Here is a 22,002-nt window from a genome sequence, read left to right on the forward strand (position 1 = left end):
AGGTAGGGGGAGAGAGCTCCCCTCGCGAATACACCGGACTCATAACGGAGTCTGGTGTATTGTTTGATTGCTCCTTTTAGCCAAACGGCACAATATTTTTTTTATGCTATTTTGGCTAATGGAAGAGCGGATATGTTCCCATACTATACTGCCCTTACATAGGGCAGCTGAGTCTGATGACAGAGCCACTTTTCTGGGCAGTGTCCCGCTGTCCCGGGCGGTGTCCTGCTGTCCCGGGCGGCCAGTGGTATGTCCCAGTGTCAACTGTATCTGCGTCCTCAGAACGCACACGCAGTTGAAACCAATGCTAAAGCAAGGAACAGTTAGCTCCCTGCTTCAGCATTAGTACAGAGTGACTCGTCAAGGACTCCACAGGTACAGCGCTACTTTAAGCACTGAGCCCACGGGAGCCCTTCAAGTCACTGTCCATATATGGACAGTGATGTCGCGCTTTGAACTATGGAGTCCCCAGCCAGAGCAACGCAAGCTCTCTGGCCGGGGACTCCTGTCTAGGGAAAGCCTTTGACGTCACTGTCCATATATGAACAGTGACATCAGTGGCTCCTTCAGGGGCAGAATCCCCGGCAAGAGCGTCGCAGACGCTCTGGCCGGGGATTCCGCTCCTGGAGAAGCACCTGGTGTCACTATCCATATATGAACAGTGATGCCAGGGGCTGCTCCTGGAGCAAAACCAACTGCCAGAGATTTGCCGACACTGGCCAGAGATTCCGCTCCTAGAGGGAGCCCCAATAGCGCTATCTACAGGGGAAACTGTGGCGCTATCTACATGGGCACTGTGTGTGGCACTATCTATGTGGGCACTGGCACTAGGGGCAGCAGAGGTGACATTATACTGTAAGGCAGCAGCTAAGGGGGCATTATACTGAATGTTGGCAGCTAAGGGGGCATTATACTGTATGGAGACAGCTAAGGGGGCACTATATCCAGTATGGGTGCATCTGTGTGGGCATTATACTGTATGGGGCAGCGAGATGAGCATTATACTGTGTGGGGGCAGCGAGAGGGTATTATACTGTGTGGTAGGCACTATGGGGCATTATACTGTGTGACGGGCAGCTATAAGGGCATTATACTGTGTGGGGGTGTTCTATGGGGGCATTATGCTGAGGCGAGGCACTATGGGAGAATGATACTGTGTGGGCTGAACTGGGTGTGTATGTGCGGGGATTGGGCAAGGTTAGAGACGGGGCTTAAAATAAAAAAAATTGCTGCAATACGCATCGGTAGTCCCTCATTGCGATACTTGGAAGTTGGGAGGTATGTAATTGGGTACCTCCGATTTTTATGCTGCATAAATTTTGATATTAGATTTATTAGACTCGTTCTTACATTGTTTGTGCCTGTCTTGCGGCTCTCTGTAAGCAGAAGCCTCTGCTGCAAAGCTCCTATTTATTAAAATAGCAACCGCACAGGGACACTTCCTGCTTGCTACGGCTTCCATGGAGACAGAATGTGCGGATCGTTTCCCCGCTGGAGCTTTAGGCTATGTTCACACGCTAAATTAAAAACGGCTGTAAAATACGGAGCTGCTATCAAGGGAAACAGCCTATGATTTTCAGCCGTTTTTAAAGCATCAAACATTTTTTGATGCGTTTTTGGAGCTGTTTTTCTATTGACACAATGAAAAACGGCTCCAAAAACTGCTCAAGATGTGACACGCACTTCTTTTTATGGGCCGTTTTTTTACGTGCCGTTTTTTCAAACCACCACGTAAACAAGAGCCCCGTCTGAACAAAACGCAGCTTATCCCATTGAAATCAATGAGCAGATGTTTGAAGGCGTTCAGCTTCCTTTTTTTTCCGGCGTTTTTCTAGGTGTTTACGCCCTGAAAAACGGCTGAAAACACAGCGTGTGAACATACCCTTACAGAGAACTGTAAGACCAAGCAGCACAGACACAAACTAAAAATTAGTAATATACTAATACATCCAATGAAAAACTTCTACATTACACTACATGCAGTTTATCTTTAAGTTGTCAATTCACAATAATCACGGTCATCACCACGCAAATTAATATAGTATGCTAAAAATAGGTTTCAAAAAAGCCAAACTGGGGTGATTGCCTCAAACAAAAAGAAGGGTTTTTTTCAAGTCATCCACATAGGAATGATAGGCCTCTAAGGCCTTATTCACACGAACGTGTTTAACGTCCGTGATACGCACGGACCTATGTTAGTCAATGGGGCCGTTCAGACAGTCCGTGATTTTCACGCAGCGTATCTCCGCTGCGTAAAACTCACGACATGTCCTATACTTGGCCGTTTTTCGCGAATCGACACACAGGAGCACTTCCGTGTGTCGCGCGTGATTCGCGCAACAGTAGATAAAGAAATGAAGAAAAAAATAAAAGCACTTCCTTGATTTCTTTTTCTAAACATCAAAACCGTGTGTCATAAGGATGGCATATGCGTGAAAATCACGCAGCAAACACTGATGACAAAGGGAACTGCAACGCGCGCAAAACGCACACGTTAGTGTGAATAAGGCCTTAATATCAGACTGCAATCATCGTTATAATAGCGTCATTCACATCCTATGTGTAAGCACACTGGGGCACATTTATCAAATAAAGTGCACCACAAAAGTGGTGTAATATGCGTCAGAAAAAGGACAAGTGACATATTTAATATTGTTTTGCAATAAACATGCATATACATTTAGGTCTCTTCACACGGCGGTATTTTTTACATCAGTATTTATAAGCCAAAGTCAGGAGTGAAAAGTAAAACAGAGAAAAAGTCTAATGGAAAGATTTGAAACTCTTCCGTATTTTAAACCAACCCCTGGATTTGGCTTATAAATACTGATGCAAACACGGACCAAAAGGGTAAGGCCACACGGGCCATCGTTGACGCGGTTTTGTTGCGTTTGAAAACCACATGCGGTCAACTGCACGCGTTTTTTGTCTCTGTAATGCTGCCGTTCTGTTGCGTTTTTAAAGGAAATAATTGATGGACATAGTTTTCACCCGTGTTGGAGTTTGTTAGGTGCTTCCTGTATATAGTTAATTATGATGCATTGCACTGTTAGCAAAAACGCAAGCAGTTCAGCAACTACTTTGGCAGCGCGGTCATTAACTGCATGCGGTCGGACATTATGAAGATGCGGTCAACCGCACAAAAAACACATTGTAATATGATAGCAGCAGTCTGTCCATAACAAACGTTTCACCATTGACTTCTATTAAGAAATGACTTGCTGCGGTTTAAAAACGCAACGTGGCCGCACCGTGTGGCCTTACCCTCAGTGTGTTTTGGGCAACTTTCTAAATAGTTTTTATCAAAGATTATTTTTACTTTTTGAGATGCATCTGCTTTGTATCCTGTATACAGAGCAGCTGTATCTAGTGCTGAAACCCGTATCCGTCAGGTCAGCAGGACTGACGGGTTCAGTGACAGCGGGTCTTGCGTGTCTATGACACGCAGGATCCACCTGTTATCAATCGCATCTTAGTAATGAACTTAGATATAATTGGTAGCAGCTCGATCGAGATACACAGGACCCGCTGACCTGACAGATACAGGTTTCAGCACTAGATACAGCTGCTCTGTATACAGAAGACAAAGCAGCTGTATCTCAAAAAGCTAAAATAATTTTTTATGAAATATACCGTATTTAGGAAGTTGCACAAAACACACTAAAAGACATTTTAATTTTTATTTTAAAAGAAAAACAACAAAAAAAAAACACTATTTCAAAAGGTGTACATAGCCTTTAAATAAAATGTATGGTAATAGGAATTTCAGTATTAGGACATAATATTTCTGCAACTGGATCAAGAACTCATGCTCATAAAAAAATAAAAGCATTAGGCTATGTTCACATCTGCGTGGAGGCTCTGTCGCAGATCTAGCAGGTTTTGCCGGTTTTGCAGGCTGCGCTATTGTATCCGGTGAAATCACGGACACCCCGAACAATGGAACACACCAATGAAGGTGTGAACCCAGCCTTAGATGGTAAAGTTTATTTTTGTGCAAGATTGAGGAATACCAGATAGTCAGTATCGATAGTAAATACATTGTTACAAGTTGAGTGGATGTTTTGAAAAGCTGAAGTCTGATATAGTAGGGCTCATGTCACAGAGCACTTAGGCGTGTGTTCACACTCTGTATTTGTTGTGGATTATCAGTATGGAATGTACACATAGCATAAATAGTAGCAGAGGATTGTAAGCATGCTGTGGATTTCAAGGTCCGTGGCATGCCTTATCTGCTGGTCCTGGGATCAGTAAGATTTTTAGCAGCCTGAGAAATTGCGTACAGAAAAAAAAAAAAAATGTAAAAACAGACTTCCTGCAATCTAACAAACTTAGCAATAAGACTTCATGGTAGATCTGTAGAACACAAATACCCCTGACAACAAAGCGTGTCAGCAGTATGTGTTGACAATGCCTATTAGGGTATGTTCACACGGCCTATTTACGGACGTAATTCGGGCGTTTTTGCCCCGAATTACGTCTGAAAATAGCGCCTCAATAGCGCTGACAAACATCTGCCCATTGAAAGCAATGGGCTGACGTTTGTCTGTTCACACGAGGCGTATATTTACGCGCCGCTGTCAAATGACGGCGCGTAAATAGACGCCCGCGTAGAAGAAGTGACCTGTCACTTCTTTAGCCGTAATTGGAGCCGCTATTCATTGACTCCAATGAATAGCAGCGCTAATTACGGCCGTAATTGACGCGGCGTTCAAGCGCCTGCACATGCCGGTACGGCTGAAATTACGGGGATGTTTTCATGCTGAAACATCCCCGTAATTTCAGCCGTTACGGACCCCCGCCGTGTGAACATACCCTTAGACTGGGTTCACACTGAGTTTTTTGCAGGCAGAAAATCTGCCTCAAAATTCGATTTGGAATTTTGAGGCAGATTTTGCTCTGCCTACACACCGATTAGCAGCGTTTTTCGGCCATTGAGCGCCGTGGGGAAAAAAAACGCCACGAAATATGTCAATGGGAGGTCAGAGACGTAAACGCCCGAAGATAGGGCATGTCGCTTATTTTTCCCGCGAGCCGTTTTTTCCGTTCGCGCGAGAAAAAAACCGCCTCCGCCTCCCATTGAAATCAATGGGAGGCGTTTTCGGCCGGTTTTTGGCACGTTTTCCGACGGGGTTTCCACGTCAAAAAACATGTAAAAAAAACTCTGTATGAACTGACCCTTAGGCCGGACAGTGTGCGTTTTGCGCGCACAAAAGGTACATAACAGCTCCGTGTGTCAGCAGCATATGATGCGTGGCTGCGTGATTTTCGTGCAGCCGCCATCATTATGACACTCTGTATGTTTGTAAACAGAAAAGCACTGGTTTTTTTTGGGGGGGGGGTGGGTTCGCTAAGATTGGATGGGGTTTTGCATTTTGCATGGTCTAAATGTGCTTCTCCATTCAGGGCAATATCAAACAGCTCTAAAAAGTGTCAAAATATACATATAAACATTGATCCCCATTCTGCCCATTGATCCCCATTCTGCCAGGCAAGACGGCCACTGGCACATCCAGATAGTTGCGCTGTGCTCAGCTGTTTCCGTAACACCCGTCCCCCTGAACTAGAGAGATCCATACAAGCAGCATCCTCTCCTTTCAGGCTGCACAAACATGTCACATGTGAATTTCCTCACAGTCCTGCCAGTTATTATCTAAATTTTCCCACTGCTAAACAGAAAAATGCTAAGGGTATGTTCACACGCTGTAAACACCCGAAAAATCGGAAGGAGAACGGCGTTCTGTTCCAACGGAGCGTTTTTCTAGGCGTTTTTTTACGCGTAAAAAAACGGCCGCGAAAAAGAATTGCAGGACACTTCTTGGGACGTTTTTGGCCGTGAAAAACGCCGCGAAAAACGCGAGTTGGTACAAAACGTCTGGAAATCAGGAGCTGTTTTCTCTTGCAAACAGCTCCGTATTTTGAGACGTTTTTGGTCACTGCGTGTGAACATACCCTAAGGGTATGTGCACACACAAAATAAACGTCTAAAAATACGGAGCTGTTTTCACGGGAAAACAGCTGCTGATTTTCAGATGTTTTTTAATCAAAGTCGCGTTTTTCGCTGCGTTTTTAACAGCCGTTTCTGGAGCTGTTTTTCTATAGAGTCTATGAAAAACGGCTCCAAAAACAGCTGAAGGAGTGACATGCACTTCTTTTTTGAGTCTTTTGAAAAACGGCCGCGTAAAAAACGCCCCGTCGGAACAGAACGCCGTTTTTCCCATTGAAATCAATGGGCAGATGTTTGGAGGCGTTCTGCTTCCGATTTTTCAGCCGTTTTTCGGGATGTTTATGGCCCGAAAAACGGGTGAAAACACTCCGTGTGAACATACCCTATCAGCGATCCAGTAGTATCATTAAAAGGCTTTGGATAGGTCACATTCTCAGACATTATCCTGCAACCCCATCAGCAAAACACTGGCTTCCATTAAATGGTTGCTCTGTGACTCTTATATTAATGGCCTTTCCTTAGGATAGGTCATCAATATTAGATCGGTGGTAGCAGGGGCGTAGCTAAAGGCTCATGATGCCCCGATTCAAAAGTTCTTCTTGCCGCCCCCCCAACTTCTTCTCAAGTCCGACAACCTGCAGATTTCAGCTGCATCACTGGGTCTCCTAAGTGACCCAACCATGCAGCACTAGCAGCTTCCAGCATCACTAAGGTCTTAATACATACGCACCCCCCCCTCCCCCCAAAAAAAAATTTGACAGCATATCCATAGCACTATTATCATATAGTTATGGATAGGATTAGACACAGTCGCTCAGCAGACTTTCTCATACATCATAGGATTAGATACAGTGGCCAAGCAGACAGTATCGCACATGATAGGCTTAGATATAGGGCCCAGCTCGTGGACATTGCGGCTCCAGGGCTGGACCCAGGAAAGGTATAATAATTATTTTGCTTTTTATGTGTTACAAATTTTTTTGGGGTTTGTGTTTTTTACAGGTTCAGATGTTGGACTACTTCGGATTAAAATGGTTAGTGAGGTTTGTATTTTTTTTTTATTTCAATACATTTTTTTACTATGTCCTTGTATTTTTTTAAACTTTATTACTACCGCCTTAGTAAAGGCCAATTGACAGCGTCCATTACTAAGGTGTGGCTTAATGTCAGCCGGTGAAAAGGCTAACACTAAACCCCCATTATTATCCCGGTACCCACTGCCACAATGGGTTCGGGAAGAGCCGGGTACGATTCAGTACCCGATCATCTGTAGTAATGGTCGGGCACCGGGGCGGCAGCAGGCTGGTATTATTAGGCTAGGAAAGGCCAGAAACAGTGGCCCTTCCCACCCTGGTAATGCTAGGCTGCGGCTGCTGTGTTGTATCTGGATGGTTATGAAAAATGGGGGAACCCCACATCGTTTTTTCCAATTATTAAAATTATAAAAATTATTTTAAAAAATGATGTGGCATCCCCCCCATTTTTCATAACCAGCCAGATACAACATAGCAGCAGCAGGCTAGCATTACCAGGGTGGGAAGGCCCAGTGTTTTTGGGCTTTCCCGACCTAATAATCTGTCTGCGGCAGCCCCAGTACCCAGCCATCACTAGAGATGGTCGGGTACTGGATCGTACCCAGCTCTTCCCAATACCCCAGTGGCGGTGGGTACTGGGGTAATAATGGGGCATAGTGTTAGCCACTGCCCAGGCTAACACTAAGCCCCACCTTATCAATGGACGCTGTCAATCAGCCCGCGGCCATTACTAAGGCGGTAGTAATAAAGTTTTAAAAAAATACAAATACACAGAAAAAATATTTTATTTAAATAAAAATCCCCCATATAAACCTTGTTAACCATTTTATTGAGAATAAAAAAAAGCTGTCATCAAAGTAGTCCTCAAATCCAACGTAGTCAACGACTGAACCTGTAAAAAAATACAAACAGAGGCTTAGACACAGGGCCCATGTGTGATACGGTCTGTTGGAGCCTGTATCTAAGCCTACCACAAGGTAGGCTTTGATATAGGGTCCGGCAGACAGTAATCATATACAGTATAAGATTACTGTCTGCTAGAGTCTTGTATCTAAGCCTACCATGTGGTAGGCTTAGGTACAGAGCCCATCAGACAGTATTATACATGGCCATGTATCTAAGCCTACCTTGCTCACACTGTGAAGAACGGCTGCACCCCCTTCAAAACAGCTGATTGGTGGGGGTCCCGGCATTCAGACCCCGACCCATCAGCTATTGAGGATAGGCCATCAATTTTTAGGGACTGGACAACCCAGGCCCCAGCAGACAGTAATAGTAAACTTAACTTCCTCTTCGGCTCCGGCTATAGCGGAGGTCCTGACTCCATCCAGAGTCGGGATGTTTTGAGCGCACAGCATTGTGACGTCATGACGTGAAGAGACGTTAGGACCTCCACTGCGCTCCAGAATGAGGAGGGTAACTTTACTGTCAGTTACTATAGTAACGGGGGCCCGTGTAGTTTATTACATAAGCCCCAGTTACTATAGTAGTTTTTTATAGATGTGCTGCGGGGGGCCACGGGCCCCACTGGCTTCAGGTCCCGGACGCAATTGCGACCGCTGCAAAACCCTATAGTTACGCCACTGGGTGGTAGTTCAACTCCCGTCACCCCCCATTGATCAGCTAATTGAGTGGGCCGCGGCATTCGCTGCCACAGCCTTTTCATTTTACAGGCACAGCCCATACTCTTCATTAGCGGCTGCGACTGGAATTGCCGGATGAAAGTGAATGGGACTGAGCTGCAATCCCAGGGACAGCCGCTATGGATATGTACGGCACTGTGCCTGTAAACCGTGAAGAGGCGTTCGTCGCCGCGCCAACTTCAGTCAGCTGATCGGTGGGGATCCTAGGAGTCTGACCCCCACCGATCTTGTATGGAATATAAAAATCCTGGAGAAACCCTTTAATGGCAGTCTGTATTCTTGACTTTGATTTTATATTATTTTACTATAATCCACTTTCACAAGGGAAGTTTTACATTAGTTAAACTTATAGTATGTTAAACTTTTTAAAGCGAAGACGTACCTCATCATACATACGAGAGCAGACAATGCCACTGAAGTCCCAAAATTCACCCCAAAATTCCGGATAGAATTCCACTGACCACTGGTAGAGTTCATTGTAGTTAGCTAGAATGAGGAGAGCGATTAAATGTTAATAACAAAATGAACGGATATACCAAGATTCTGACAAATCATTCCCCATAGGTTCTGGTTATATTTCAACATCCAAATCATTTTATAAATATATATTCAATATTCTGTATGTGAATTAAAAAAAAATCAAAAGCGGTCAATTGTATATTAGATCTGTAACATTCTAACCTAATTACATCAAATACACGTATAGTATAGATCTATTCTTATTATATACTTAGAAATATGATTATACTGGAAATATAATATTCAATACATCCGAATGGTGGCATACCGCCAGACTGCTAATATTTTCTTCAAAACAGCGAGATAAATAAGAATGTCATAATGACTTCTAACCCAACAGTCATGTTTTATGTTCATGTAGCAAACTGCCTTTATTGCTGTTTGTGGTATAACTTTTCCCATACTAGAGGAGTTATCTGAGGTTACATTTTCACAGAAGCCTCAATCTGTTATATCACTCTAAGGGCACATTCACACGTGGCGGAATTGCTGTGGAATTCCGCTGAGGACAGTCCGCAGTGGAATTCTGCAGCAGCCGTTTTTTACATTTGTTTCTATACATTTTTAGGAAACTTAGTTCAGACGTTGCAGAAAATAACTGTGCGGAAATTAGGCTGCGGTGCAGAATTTTCCCTCCGCAGCATGCACTGTCTGTTGCGGAGAAGAAACGGAATTCCACTGCATATTTCAGCCTTTGCAATGCAAAAACTGAAATCTGTGGCAAGTCCGCTGTGATATCTGCAACGTCTGAATTACCTGTCAAACATGCAAATGTTGGTGCAGATTCGTTGCGTAATTGCCCCAAACCTGCACCAACATTTACAGCGGAAAAATTCTGCCACATCTGAACGTTCCCTAAGGCTGTGCATAGACATTAAAGTTTAGTCTCCTACCTTGAGCTGACAACCCGAAAATCAAGCTGGTTCAGTGTTTGTCAAATTGCCATATTATGGAGTCTCTAAATGCAGCCCTATATCAATTTTAGCCAAGGCTGGAACAAACAATGGAAATATATACCACTCAAATAAGGACCCCAGGTTGTGAGTTCTCTTCTTCCTCCACAGCAGAAAATCCGGTGCTTACACCATTGAGAGAATTTTTTTTTAAATAAATAAGTCAGTGCGTTTGGTGTAACTTTGTAATTAGTCTTTATTAACCCCTTAATGACCAGCCTATTTTAAACCTTAATGACCAGGCTATTTTTTACGTTTTTCCATCGTCGCATTCTAAGAGCTATAACTTTTTTATTTGTGCATCGACATAGCTGTATAAGGTCTTGTTTTTTGCGGGACAAGTTGTAATTTTTAATTGTACCATTTTGGGGTACATAGAATTTATTAATTAACTTTTATTAACTTTTTTTTGGGGGGGAATAGAAAACAAAACGCCACACTTTTTTGAGTCCTAAATTTACGCCGTTTACCGTGTGGTATAAATAACACAGTAACTTTATTCAGTGGGTTGTTGCAATTGCAACGATACCAAATTTATATCGATTTTTTTATGTTTTACTACGCTTACACAGTAAAAACAAATTTTTTTCAAAATTATTTGTTTTTGTGTCTCCAAATTTGAAGAGCCATAACTTTTTTATTTTTTTGCCGATACAGCTGTATGAGGGCTTTTTTTTGCAGGACGACTTGTAGTTTTTATTGGTACCATATTGGCGTAGATGCGAATTTTTGATCACTTTTTATCAAATTTTTTTTTAAGGCTGGATTCAAAGAAAACAGCAATTTTTGCATTGTTTTTTAATTAATTTTTTACGGCGTTCACCGTGCGGGTTAAATGATGTAATAACTTTATAGTTGGGGTCATTACGGACGCGGCGATACCAAATATGTGTAACTTTTTTACTTTATTTTGTTTTTTAATAATAAAGCAGTTTGTAAGGGGAAAAAGTGGGTTTTTCTTTTCTTTCACTTATTTTTTTAAAAACTTTTTTATTCAACTTTTTTTTTAAACTTTTTTACTAGTCCCACTAGGGGACTTCACTATGCGATAGTCCGATCGCATTTATAATACACTGCAATACTTCTGTATTGCAGTGTATTATGCCTGTCCGTGTAAAACGGACAGGCATCTGCTAGGCCATGCCTCTGGCATGACCTAGCAGGCATACACTGCATGCAGACCTGGGGGCCTTTATTAGGCCCCCCGGCTGGCATAGAAGACACCGGCACTCTGCGATCACACGCAGGGTGCTGGTGGGATGAGAGGGAGCTCCTTCCCTCTCTCCAAAACAACTCAGATGCGGCGCTCGCTATTGAGCACCGCATCTGAGTGGATAAACGGGTGAGATCGATACTGATATCGATCTCACCTGTTCGAGCATGGACGCCCCCAGCTCTCAGCTACATCTGGTAGCTGGGAGCAGGGAGATTTAACGGCTCCCTGCTCTGTTTATTTATTCCGATGCAGCGCCGTAAAAAGGCCTATGTATCGGAATAAAGCCCGTTAGTGGCCGCCGTAAAAACACTATGGGGCGGTCACTAACGGTTTATAAAAAAAATGGTTTTACTTTTGGAGATACAGCTGCTTGTATTCTCTATACAAAACAGCTGTATCGTTCGTTATGACCTGAATCCGTCAGTCCCGTGGATGACGGATTCAGCATCAGCAAGTCCTGCGTGTCTCTAACACGCAGGATCCAACTGTAATCTATCACAACTAAGGCTTCATGCACACTACCGTGCCCGTAATTACGACCCGTTTTTACGGGCCGTGCTCCCATTATAAAGTATAGGAGCACGATCTGTAATATAAAAAAATAGGACATGTCCTATTTTTTTTGTCAGGTTTCTATGGCACAGACACCCTCCCGTAGACATTGACCAAAAAGACCAAATGCCAATATTTAACATGACTTGTGAAATGAACTGGTTAAGAAACAAAAAGACTTTGTATAGAGGGAGAAACTGGTCATGTGTTTAAAAGCACAATGCATGACTACAAGATCAGGAAATGTGCTAGGCTGAAATGTCATTTATGCCTCAGTAGCAAAGAATAGAGAGACACATGCTGACTGGGTGTTAAGCGATTTTTAATGAAAGAGCACGGCCTACAATGCGATTAGCAGCGCCATTATCTCATTACAGGTGGATAAGCTGGCTTTGATTAAGGATGAGGTTGCAAAATGGACAAGAGCAATAAGTAAACTTTTTTTTTTACATTGACGAAAATGTGCAAACACAAAAGTGGACAAATAAATGTACTCAAATGAAACTCTAAGGGTATGTTCACACGGCAGCGTCCGTAACGGCTGAAATTACGGGGATGTTTTCAGGAAGAAACATCCCCGTAATTTCAGCCGTAACGGCATGTGCAGGCGCTTGAACGCCTCTTCCATTACGGACGTAATTGGAGCTGCTTTTCATTGGAGTCAATGAATAACGGCTCCAATTAAGCCCCAAGAAGTGACAGGTCACTTCTTTGACGCGGGTGTCTATTTACGCGCCGTCATTTGATAGCGGCGTGTAAATATACGCCTCGTGTGAACAGACAAACGTCAGCCCATTGCTTTCAATGGGCAGATGTTTGTCAGCGCTATCGACGAGCTTTTTTCGGACGTAATTCGGGGCAAAAACGCCAGAATTACGTCCGTAATTAGTGTGTGTGCACATACTCTAACTATGACATTATCACAAGTCAGAATAATGTTCCCACAACTGTAATATGTAATAGTTACATTTGTTTTTTTAATTGAAGATAAGAGAAAAAAGGCGTCACGGTTTCGTTAGTAGGCCGGGTTCCCACGTAGCGTAAACGCTGCGGAATTTCCGCAATGGATTTCTGTGCGGAAAATCTGTAGAATTTACAGCAGCAGCAAATGGAATGAGATTTAGAAAAGCTCGTGCCCACGCTGTGGAAAAAAAACGCTGCAGAAAAGTTGTGCGGAAAGCGTTCTGCGGTGAGACTTTAAATTCTGCAGCATGTCAATTTATGCTGCGGATTCTATATGAAGATGCTGCGCGTTTGGCCCAAAGACTTCAATAAAGAGCATAAATTCCGCAACAGATTTGATTTGTTGCTGTTTCTATAACGTTAAGGGTACGAACGGACACGGCGTAAACACTGCGGATTTTCCGCAACAGATAAATTGCGGTAAATCCGCAACGTTTTACAGTAGCAGCAGTGTGGGTGAGATTTCAATAAATCTCGTCCCCACACTGCGGAAAAATGCCACCGAAAAAACGCACATAAATTGACTTGCGGTGCGCTTTCTTCAACCGCAGAATGTCCATTAATACTGCGTATTCGCAGCTCTTCCGTTGCGGGTTTTCCCATGAATGGGGTGCTAAAACCCGCAACAAAGCAGTATGTGTTGCGATATTTGCGGCGGAATCACGGCGATTACACCGCACAAATCGCAAGTAAGAAAAAAAATAATAAAGTTATACTTACCCAGTTTCCTGCTTCTTCTATAGTCCTTCCTCCCTGGATGACGTTGCAGGCCATGTGACCGCTGCAGCCAATCACAGGCCAATCACAGGCTGCAGTGTCACATGGCCTGCAACATCATCGCAGGAGGCCGGACTACGCGCAGAGAAAAGGGAGGGGGTAAGTATGAATGTTTTTGTTGTTTTTTTTCTGGCGACGCTTCGCAGCGGAAATTCCGCTGGAAAAACGCACCACAATGTGGTGCAATTTTCCGGACGGCATTCCCTGCGGTGTTCAGGGCGGATACTCTGCGCAGCTTGATGCAGCGTATCCGCCCTGAATATGCTGTGTGTATTCCTACCCTAAACATAAGGCTGGATTTACACGAGGGTGTGCGTTTTGCACGCACAAAAGGAACTTAACAGCTCCGTGTGTCAGCCGCGTATGATTCGTGGCTGCGTGATTTTCGCGCAGCTGCCATCATCATGACACTCTGTATGTTTGGAAACCGAAAAGCACGTGGTGCTTTTCTGTTTTCATTCATACTTTTTACTGCTGTTGCGCGAATCACGCGCGTCAGACGGAAGCGCTTCCGTGTGCTGCGCGTGATTTTCACGCACCCATTGACTTTAATGGGTGCGTGATGCGCGAACAACGCACAAATATAGGACATATCGTGCGTTTCACGCAGCGAACATACGCTGCGTGAAAATCACGGACTGTCTGAACGGCCCCATTGACTAACATAGGTCCGTGCAACGCACGTGAAAATCACGCGCGCTGCACGGACGTATTACACGTTAGTCTAAATAATCCTGCACCTGTGGATTTCCTGCGGTTGCGTAAACACTGTAAAAACTGCAACAATATAAATCTGTTGCGGAAATTCTGCTCCCCATTGAAGTCTATGGGCCAAATACGCAACATAAATTGACAAGCTGCGGAATTGAAAAACACACTGCAGAACACTTTCCGTGCGACTTTTGTGCGGTTTTTTTCCGCAGCGTGGGAATGACATTTTCTAACTCTCGACATGCTCGGAATTACGAGCATGTCCGGGCACGGCCGGCCACGGGCAGCCGGCCGTTTTTCCGAGCCGTGCTCCCATTATAAAGTATAGTAGCACGGCCCGTAAAATAAAAAAATAGAACATGTTCTATCTTTTTCAACGGCACGGGCACCTTCCCGTGAGAAAACGGGAAGGTACCCGTGGCCAACAGAAGTCTATGGGCCCGTTATTTCGGGTCGTAATTACGACCCATAATAACGGGTGTTTTTAGGGCGGGTTCACACATGGCGGAATTGCACTTAAATTCCGCTGCGGACACTCCGCAGCGTTAATCCGCAGCGGAGCCGTTTCTACATTGACTTTCACTTTAATTTAGCAGTGTTCGTTTACACGATGCGTACAATTCCGCTGCGGAGCATAGGCTGCGGAGCGGAATTTGGTGTCCGCAGCATGCTCTGTCTGTTGCGGAGCAGTGGCGGACTCATGGCGGAATTTCTCCATTGACTTCAATGGAGATTCAAAGTTCCGCAATGAAGTCCGCAGCTGTCATGCACATGTCATGTGTGCTGCGGATGCGTCTTGCTTTTTTTACTTGACATTTCTTCATTCTGGCTGGACCTATGTATTTCTAGGTCTACAGCCAGACTGAGGAAGTCAATGGGGCTCCCGTAATGACGGGAGCGTTGCTAGGAGACGTCAGTAAATAGTCACTGTCCAGGGTGCTGAAAGAGTTACGCGATCGGCAGTAACTGTTTCTGCACCCGGGACAGTGACTACCGATCTCAATATACATGTATCTGTAAAAAAACATATAAGTTCATACTTACCGAGAACTCCCTGTTTCTGTCTCCAGTCCGGCCTCCCAGGATGACGTTTCAGTGTAAGTGACGGCTGCAGCCAATCACAGGCCAAGCACAGGCTGCAGCGGTCACATGGACTGGCGCGTCATCCAGGGAGGTCGGGCTGGATGCCGAAGGAGGGACGCGTCATAAAGACAACGGGCGGTAAGTATGAATTTCTTTTACTTTCACTAGGGAAAGTGCTGTCCCTTCTCTCTATCCTGCACTGATAGGGAGAAGGGAAGCACTTTTCCCGCAGTCCGCAGCAGCTAGTCCGCATCAATGTACTGCACATTTTGTGCAGATCCGCAGCCGTAATCCGCAACCCGGATTAGGTGCGGCATTGATGCGGACAGTTGCGGAGGAATTCCGCCATGTGTGGTCATGCCCTTACGGTCGTGTGCATGAGGCCTCACACAGTGGAAACGCAGTAAAAAAACGCTGTAAATGCTTGAGAAAGGCTCTGAGGAGCTAAAACGCTGCATGGGTGAATAAAAAGTTCCTATCTTTTTTGGATGTGCTGCCTGAATCTCCCTTTTTTTTTTGCCATTGTTGGGGACGGTTGGTTCCAGTGCTGTTGGGCTTGCACTCCTACATTTGTGATACATTCTGGTGCTGTTGCCTCTTTGTTTGTATTGATATAAGTAGAACTGGTTAACTGACCTGAATAGCGCTGATTCCAGTGCTCTTTTAGTTTTTTCCTAGACCCCCGTTCCAAAGATATGGCCCACTATTGTGTTGGTTTCCTATATTCTAATTTGCTGTAGTTAGCCAACGGGGTGGAGCTTGGTTCCTGCCTCTGATGCTGAACAATCAGTGCTAGGCAGTTTGAGGTTAGTTCAAGGCCTGTTGGCTAACTAGAGGGAGACAGCGCTATTCAGGTCAGATAACGAGTTCAACTTATATGACCAAGTGACAGGTTGTCTTTAATAGGAGCGGGTAAAAAACATGATATAATGAAATTCATAAGTATTGCAGTATATTGTGCAAGCGACCCAAAGACTGCTGGTTCAAGTTCCCTAGGGGACTAATATAAAAGGTAAAACATATTTTTTTTTTTATATGCAAAAAAAATTATTACAATTTCAAACCACCTGCCTTTTCACATTTTTCCCATTAATTTCAAACAACCCGCCTTTTTTAAATTTTTCCCCAAAAGTCATGTAAAAAAAACAAAAACATAATTGGTATTACTGCTTCTGTAAAAGTCTGAACATTATTTAAACCGCACGGTAAAAGCCATAAAAAAAAAACACAAGAATTACTGTTTTTGGGTCACCTCGTCTCCCACAAAATAGTGGACTAAAAAGTGCTCACAAAATCGTATGTACCCCAAAATCAATAAAAACTACAACTTGCTCCGCAAAAAACAACCCTCACACCGCTCAATGGACGGAAAAATAAAAAACGTATGAATCTCAGAATATGAAGAAGGTAGAATGCACACCAATGGGAGTAATTTCCAAGATAGATATTTATTATTTTGCCAAGTAAATTATTTGGAAATTACTCCTATTGGTGTGCATTGTATCTTCTTCATATCATATTGGGTTGGGCTCCTACACATGCACCCGCCTGAAAACCCAGTGTTATCTGAACCATGACGAATCTCAGAATATGGCTACACATTTCACCTGTACTGTGGTCGGGCCTGGAAAGTCCGGCTGACACACGGACCGTTTTTCACGATCTTGGTCGTGTGCAAGAGCTGTCAGTGTTTCAGTTGTTCTGCTCCGTCAGAAGAGCAGAACAGAAATACCGGAAGCGCCGCTTCCATTCTACGACTGACATCACCGGCAGCCAACGGAACCCATGGACTTTAATGGGTTCCGTCGTGGTGTCCGTGGTTTTACCGGAAAGAATAGCGCAACATGCTGCTCTATTGTTAGGAGTATTTTTGGCCGGATCTGCGACGGAGGTCCCCAAAGGGGCCTCTAACACAGATGTGAACGAGGTCTTATCTGCATCGATAATGCAGCAGGGTGTATGTGCTTTATGGCAGCTGCAATGAATGACAGTTAATTTTAAAAGAAATGTCAATAGAAAATTACAGTTTCCCGGAAGTAAACCCCCACCCCCAGAGACCAGTGAGTGACAAGGTGATATTACACGGCCCAACCTGGGCCCTGTAAACGACGATCAATGAGACAGCTCGTTGATTGGTGCTCGTTTGCTCCTTTCACAAGGAGATAGTATGGGGATGAGCGCTCATCCTTATACATTTCTATCATGTCGGCAGCACATCTCAGTTTACACAGGGAGATGTGCTGCCGACAACGATAATAGTTTCGGCGTTTAAAACGATGCAATCAGCTCGTTAATCGGCTGATCGTTGTCTTGTTTGCACAGGGCAATTATCGGGAATGAGCGTTTTGTCAGCGTTCGTTTACCCGATAGTTGGCAGGTATAAAAGGGCCAATAGGGAGTTGCATAGAGAGTCGAATATTTGTGTATAGTGTTGCTATCCTGCCTTATTTAGGCCTCCAGCAGTACAATAGAGCGGTCATTAAATCACCCGCCCTCTGCAAAGCCTGTCCTAGATTTCACAGCAAAGCTGACAAGTGAGCTGCAGGAAATTTCAGTTTATGGTGTGTAATCAGTGGATAGAGTGGGCATTGGAATATTTTTTTTTTATTATTGATAGTCACATACAAAATAGAATACTAGCAAAAATTAAAAAAATATATAATAAAAAAAGATTTTAAATAACATGTAATCTTCTCATGATACATTACCTTTAAGACCTAAGCGTCATGGATCATTTTACAATAACTTAATTTGTGCCTCACTACCCTTGGTCCCTGAAGTTCCGCTGTCGGATGAAGCCTTATTCACATGAACGTGTTTCTAGTCAGCGTGCTAACCGTTTCAACAACGGACAGCACACTGACCTATGAAATTCAATGAGGCCATTTTCACGCATCAGTTGATAAAGAAATGAAGAAAAAAATAAAAAAGTTAAACCAGGAAATGGATGACACACTGAAACCACACTGACGCAACACGGACAGTCATATGCATGAAAAACGGACACGCTCGTGTGAATAAGGCCTTACACCGTTGTGGAAGGCTTTTCTGTGTTGTTCTTTAGGCCTCATGCACACGACCGTAGCCGTGCGCACGGCCGTGATTTTCGGGTCGGCCGGCTGCGGACTGTCAGCCGCGGGCCGCCCGCAAATCGTGGGACATGCGCATGGCCGCCGTCATTGTTTTCAATGAGCCCGGACCGCAGAAGACGGCCATAATAGGACATGCCCATTCTTTCTGCGGTGCGGGTTCCCGGGCCATGCACGGACCGTAAAAACTACGGTCGTGTGCATGGACCCATAGAAATGAATGGGGCCGCAATTCTCCCGTGGATTTTCGGGGGAATTGCGGCCGCAAAAACATGTTCGTGTGAATGTGGCCTTAGGGGGTGGGATATATCAATATATCAGAGTGAGATATGTATAGCAGGTGGACCACTAGCTGTTTGTTTGTTTGTTTGTTTTTGTTTTTAAATAACACAACTACATACTTTCCAGTGAATAATCTTACTGTTTATTTTTGAAACCATCTAATCCTAAATATAAATCTTACATTTGAATAATACAGAGAAGGACAAATGACTACAGCCATCAGGAGACATTTACACCACTATAGGAGCCAATCTTCACCCCCAAAATGTTAAGGTTCCGTTATCTATGATATATGTAATAGAATCTAATACATAAACAGACTCCAGTGGCAATTTTCTAGGTACCTGACTCCAGGAAACTCTCCATCCCTAGACCAATGTAAATAATCCCTATTGCGAAAAGCAATTAATACCTTAAATGGGTTTTTCCAGGATTTATAAATATATTTATAAAATAAAGGCTTAAAAACTGTAGAACAAAACAAATTTGAATAAACTGTGTTGTTCCCACGCCAAGGATGCCCTCCAGTCCCGAGTCCTCCTCCAGTTGTATGCGAGGTCCATGTGACGTCACTGGATCACAAAAGCTAATTAGCGCCACCACATAATGAGATGTCAGCAGGCCTTGATTACGAGATGTGATGTAATGTCATTGTGGCTGATAAACAAGGAGGACTAGGTACCGGTGCTGCAGGAACGGCACACAATCAAGAAGTGAAGTATAGAACATATGTCAAAACTATTTATCTACACCTACTTTTAACCTTTCTCAGTTGTCAGTTGGCAATGGGAGATTTTTCCTTCACTAATATGGTGTTGTAGCTTATAGTTGCTACATAACCAATGCACCTGAGACCAGGGGTGCCCATACATGATAGGACTACAAGAATAGGGCACTCTGCAATGTTCTATCATTTATTGATCAGTGCTGTGCTAGATAATCTACCACTGTGCAGGCTGTATTACTTTCTGTGCCACACTTATCATTCTGTATCACATGCTCTATGAGCTGCAGAGCTGTCATTCTACCCAGTAACTGTCACTCACCCAGATTGTGCCCATGATTCGTGTTCACCCTGGCTCTGAACAGGTCCATCTGGGTTATTTTCTTGGAATCAGGGTACCACATCACTTTAGACTCCATGATCTCCTCCATGGGCTCCTCCTCCTCCTCCTTCTTCTTCTTCTTAGACATGCTGGATGTGCCTGTGTGTCTCTAGCTCTCTCCCCGTAGCTACTCTGACACGCTCTTTATTTACTTGCTGGCAAGTGACAGTATCCTTCCGCACACTGATCATCAAATAGTCCCTTTTCTCTATCCTGACAGTTTCAGACTTTTGGGTATCTTGCGTGTTTTGTGTTTTAGTTAGTTAAATATAGAAATGTTAATCATTTTTAACTGATGGGAAATACAGTTTGTATTATGTAAAAAGTGGCATTTAGTTAGTGTTGCACAGGACGAAATGAGGCTGGAAATGGACAGTGATTCTAAAAAATGTGCAGATCTAATGTAGTCCTTGTATATTAGTCAGTGACATAATTACACAGAAAAGGTATGTCTTCTGGAGAAACGCAATGACCAGTGGACATCTGTCACTCTCCAGCTGCTGTGAAACTACAAGTCCCAGCATGCCATAAAAGCTGCACACTGTCTAGGCATGCTGGGGCTTGTAGTTTCACAACAGCTAGAGAGAACAGGTTGCAGACCACTAGTTAAAAGGTAACTAAACTTTCAAAAAACTTCTGACAAGTCACAGTGACGTGTCAGGAGTTTTGATCATGGGGATCTGAGCACTGGGACCCCCACTGATCGCTGAAACAAAGCGGAAGAAGCGCTTGGGTGAGCGCTGAGCCGCTCAGTTTCTGATCGACTTTTCTCAGAAAGCCGAGCAGTTGGTGAACGGGCTAATAGACTTTCTGTTGAGCCCATACACCTATTGCTCGGCCGGCGTTCCGAAAAAAGGCATTCAGAAACGAAGCCCTTCTCATCCGAGCCCTTCTACTGCTTCGTTTTAGCAAAGTTTTTTAAAAAAGTTTGGTTACCCTTTATGACAATACTGGTCCTGAATTTGAATCCAGCCAAGGGCAACATTTTGAGGGCGTTTGAATGTTCTTCCCATGTTTGTTTGGGTCTCCACCGGGTACTAATGTTTTTTCCCACACTCCAAAAACATACCAAGTGAAATTGGCCGCGGTGCGTGTCAAATACAAGGGAAATAGATTGTAAGCCCCATTAGGGACAGAGACTGATGTGAATGGTGACGATTTCTGTACATCGCTGCGGAATATGTTGGTGCTTTATAAACAACAGCGAAATATATACTGTAAGTGACATGTTTGTACTAAACAGAGCTGCACCACCCATGATGAGTGGTGAGAATTTTGTGGCACCCTTCCTAGCCTGTAAAGGGAAGCATTTTTGTAAGACACAGAGGGGAATTTATGAAACAATTTACGCCAGTTTTCTGGCATATAAAAGTCAAATCAATTTGCCAATATTTTTTTTTAAACCGCTCACGGCATTTTTAAAGAAGTAGTTGGGACTTAGCGGAATCGAGCGAGGCCCAACACATTTAGGGTATGTTCACATGCTGAGTCAAAAACGTCTGAAAATACGGGGCTGTTTTCAAGGGAAAACAGCTCCTGATTTTCAGACGTTTTTTAAGCCACTCGCGATTTTCGCTGCGTTTTTTACAGCCGTTTTTGGAGTGGTTTTCAATAGAGTCAATGAAAAACAGGTCCAGAAACGTCCCAAGAAGTGTCCTGCACTTCTTTTTTGCGGCCGTCTTCTTACGCGGCCGTTTTTCAAAACGGTCACGTAAAAAAACGGTCCATCGGAACAGAATATAGTTTTTTCCATTGCAATCAATGGGCAGATGTTTGGAGGCGTTCTGCCTCCGCTTTTTTTGGCATTTACAGCCAAAAAAACCGGTCGAAAATAAGCCGTGTGAACATACCCTTACTACAATTTACACAAGAAAGTAAGTGATAGCGCATAACTATGCTAGCTCGCAGCTGGCATAAATTTTCCTTTCTGGCGCATGAACAGCAGGTGCATCTTATTCCTGTGGCATTCATACTAAGATTGGCATATGAAATGCATGTCTAAATTAATCTCCCCCATAGAGTCTATCACTGCACTTCACTTTCCTAACCCGTTTAAGATGGGTAATTCTCAGCTAACAAAACTCTGGAAGTACATGCAATTCGCGTTGGTGCATTTAGAGCCTAAGT

At 43.9% G+C, this 22,002-nt stretch overlaps 1 protein-coding gene across 1 annotated transcript in view; it reads right to left on the bottom strand.

Moving 5' to 3' along the window:
- AACS (acetoacetyl-CoA synthetase) overlaps positions 1–20,042 on the bottom strand; it is a 102,149-nt gene extending 82,107 nt beyond the window's left edge. The window contains exons 1-2 of the mRNA XM_075833471.1: positions 19,816–20,042; positions 9,007–9,110 (exon numbers count right to left, since the gene is read on the bottom strand). Of these exons, the coding sequence (XP_075689586.1) occupies positions 9,007–9,110; positions 19,816–19,963 (252 nt within the window). The 5' untranslated portion in view covers positions 19,964–20,042. The remainder of the gene's footprint in view (positions 1–9,006; positions 9,111–19,815) is intronic.
- Positions 20,043–22,002: the final 1,960 nt, after the last annotated feature.

The sequence above is a fragment of the Rhinoderma darwinii genome, chromosome 1 (assembly GCF_050947455.1).
Source record: "Rhinoderma darwinii isolate aRhiDar2 chromosome 1, aRhiDar2.hap1, whole genome shotgun sequence".
Lineage (NCBI taxonomy): Eukaryota > Metazoa > Chordata > Amphibia > Anura > Rhinodermatidae > Rhinoderma > Rhinoderma darwinii.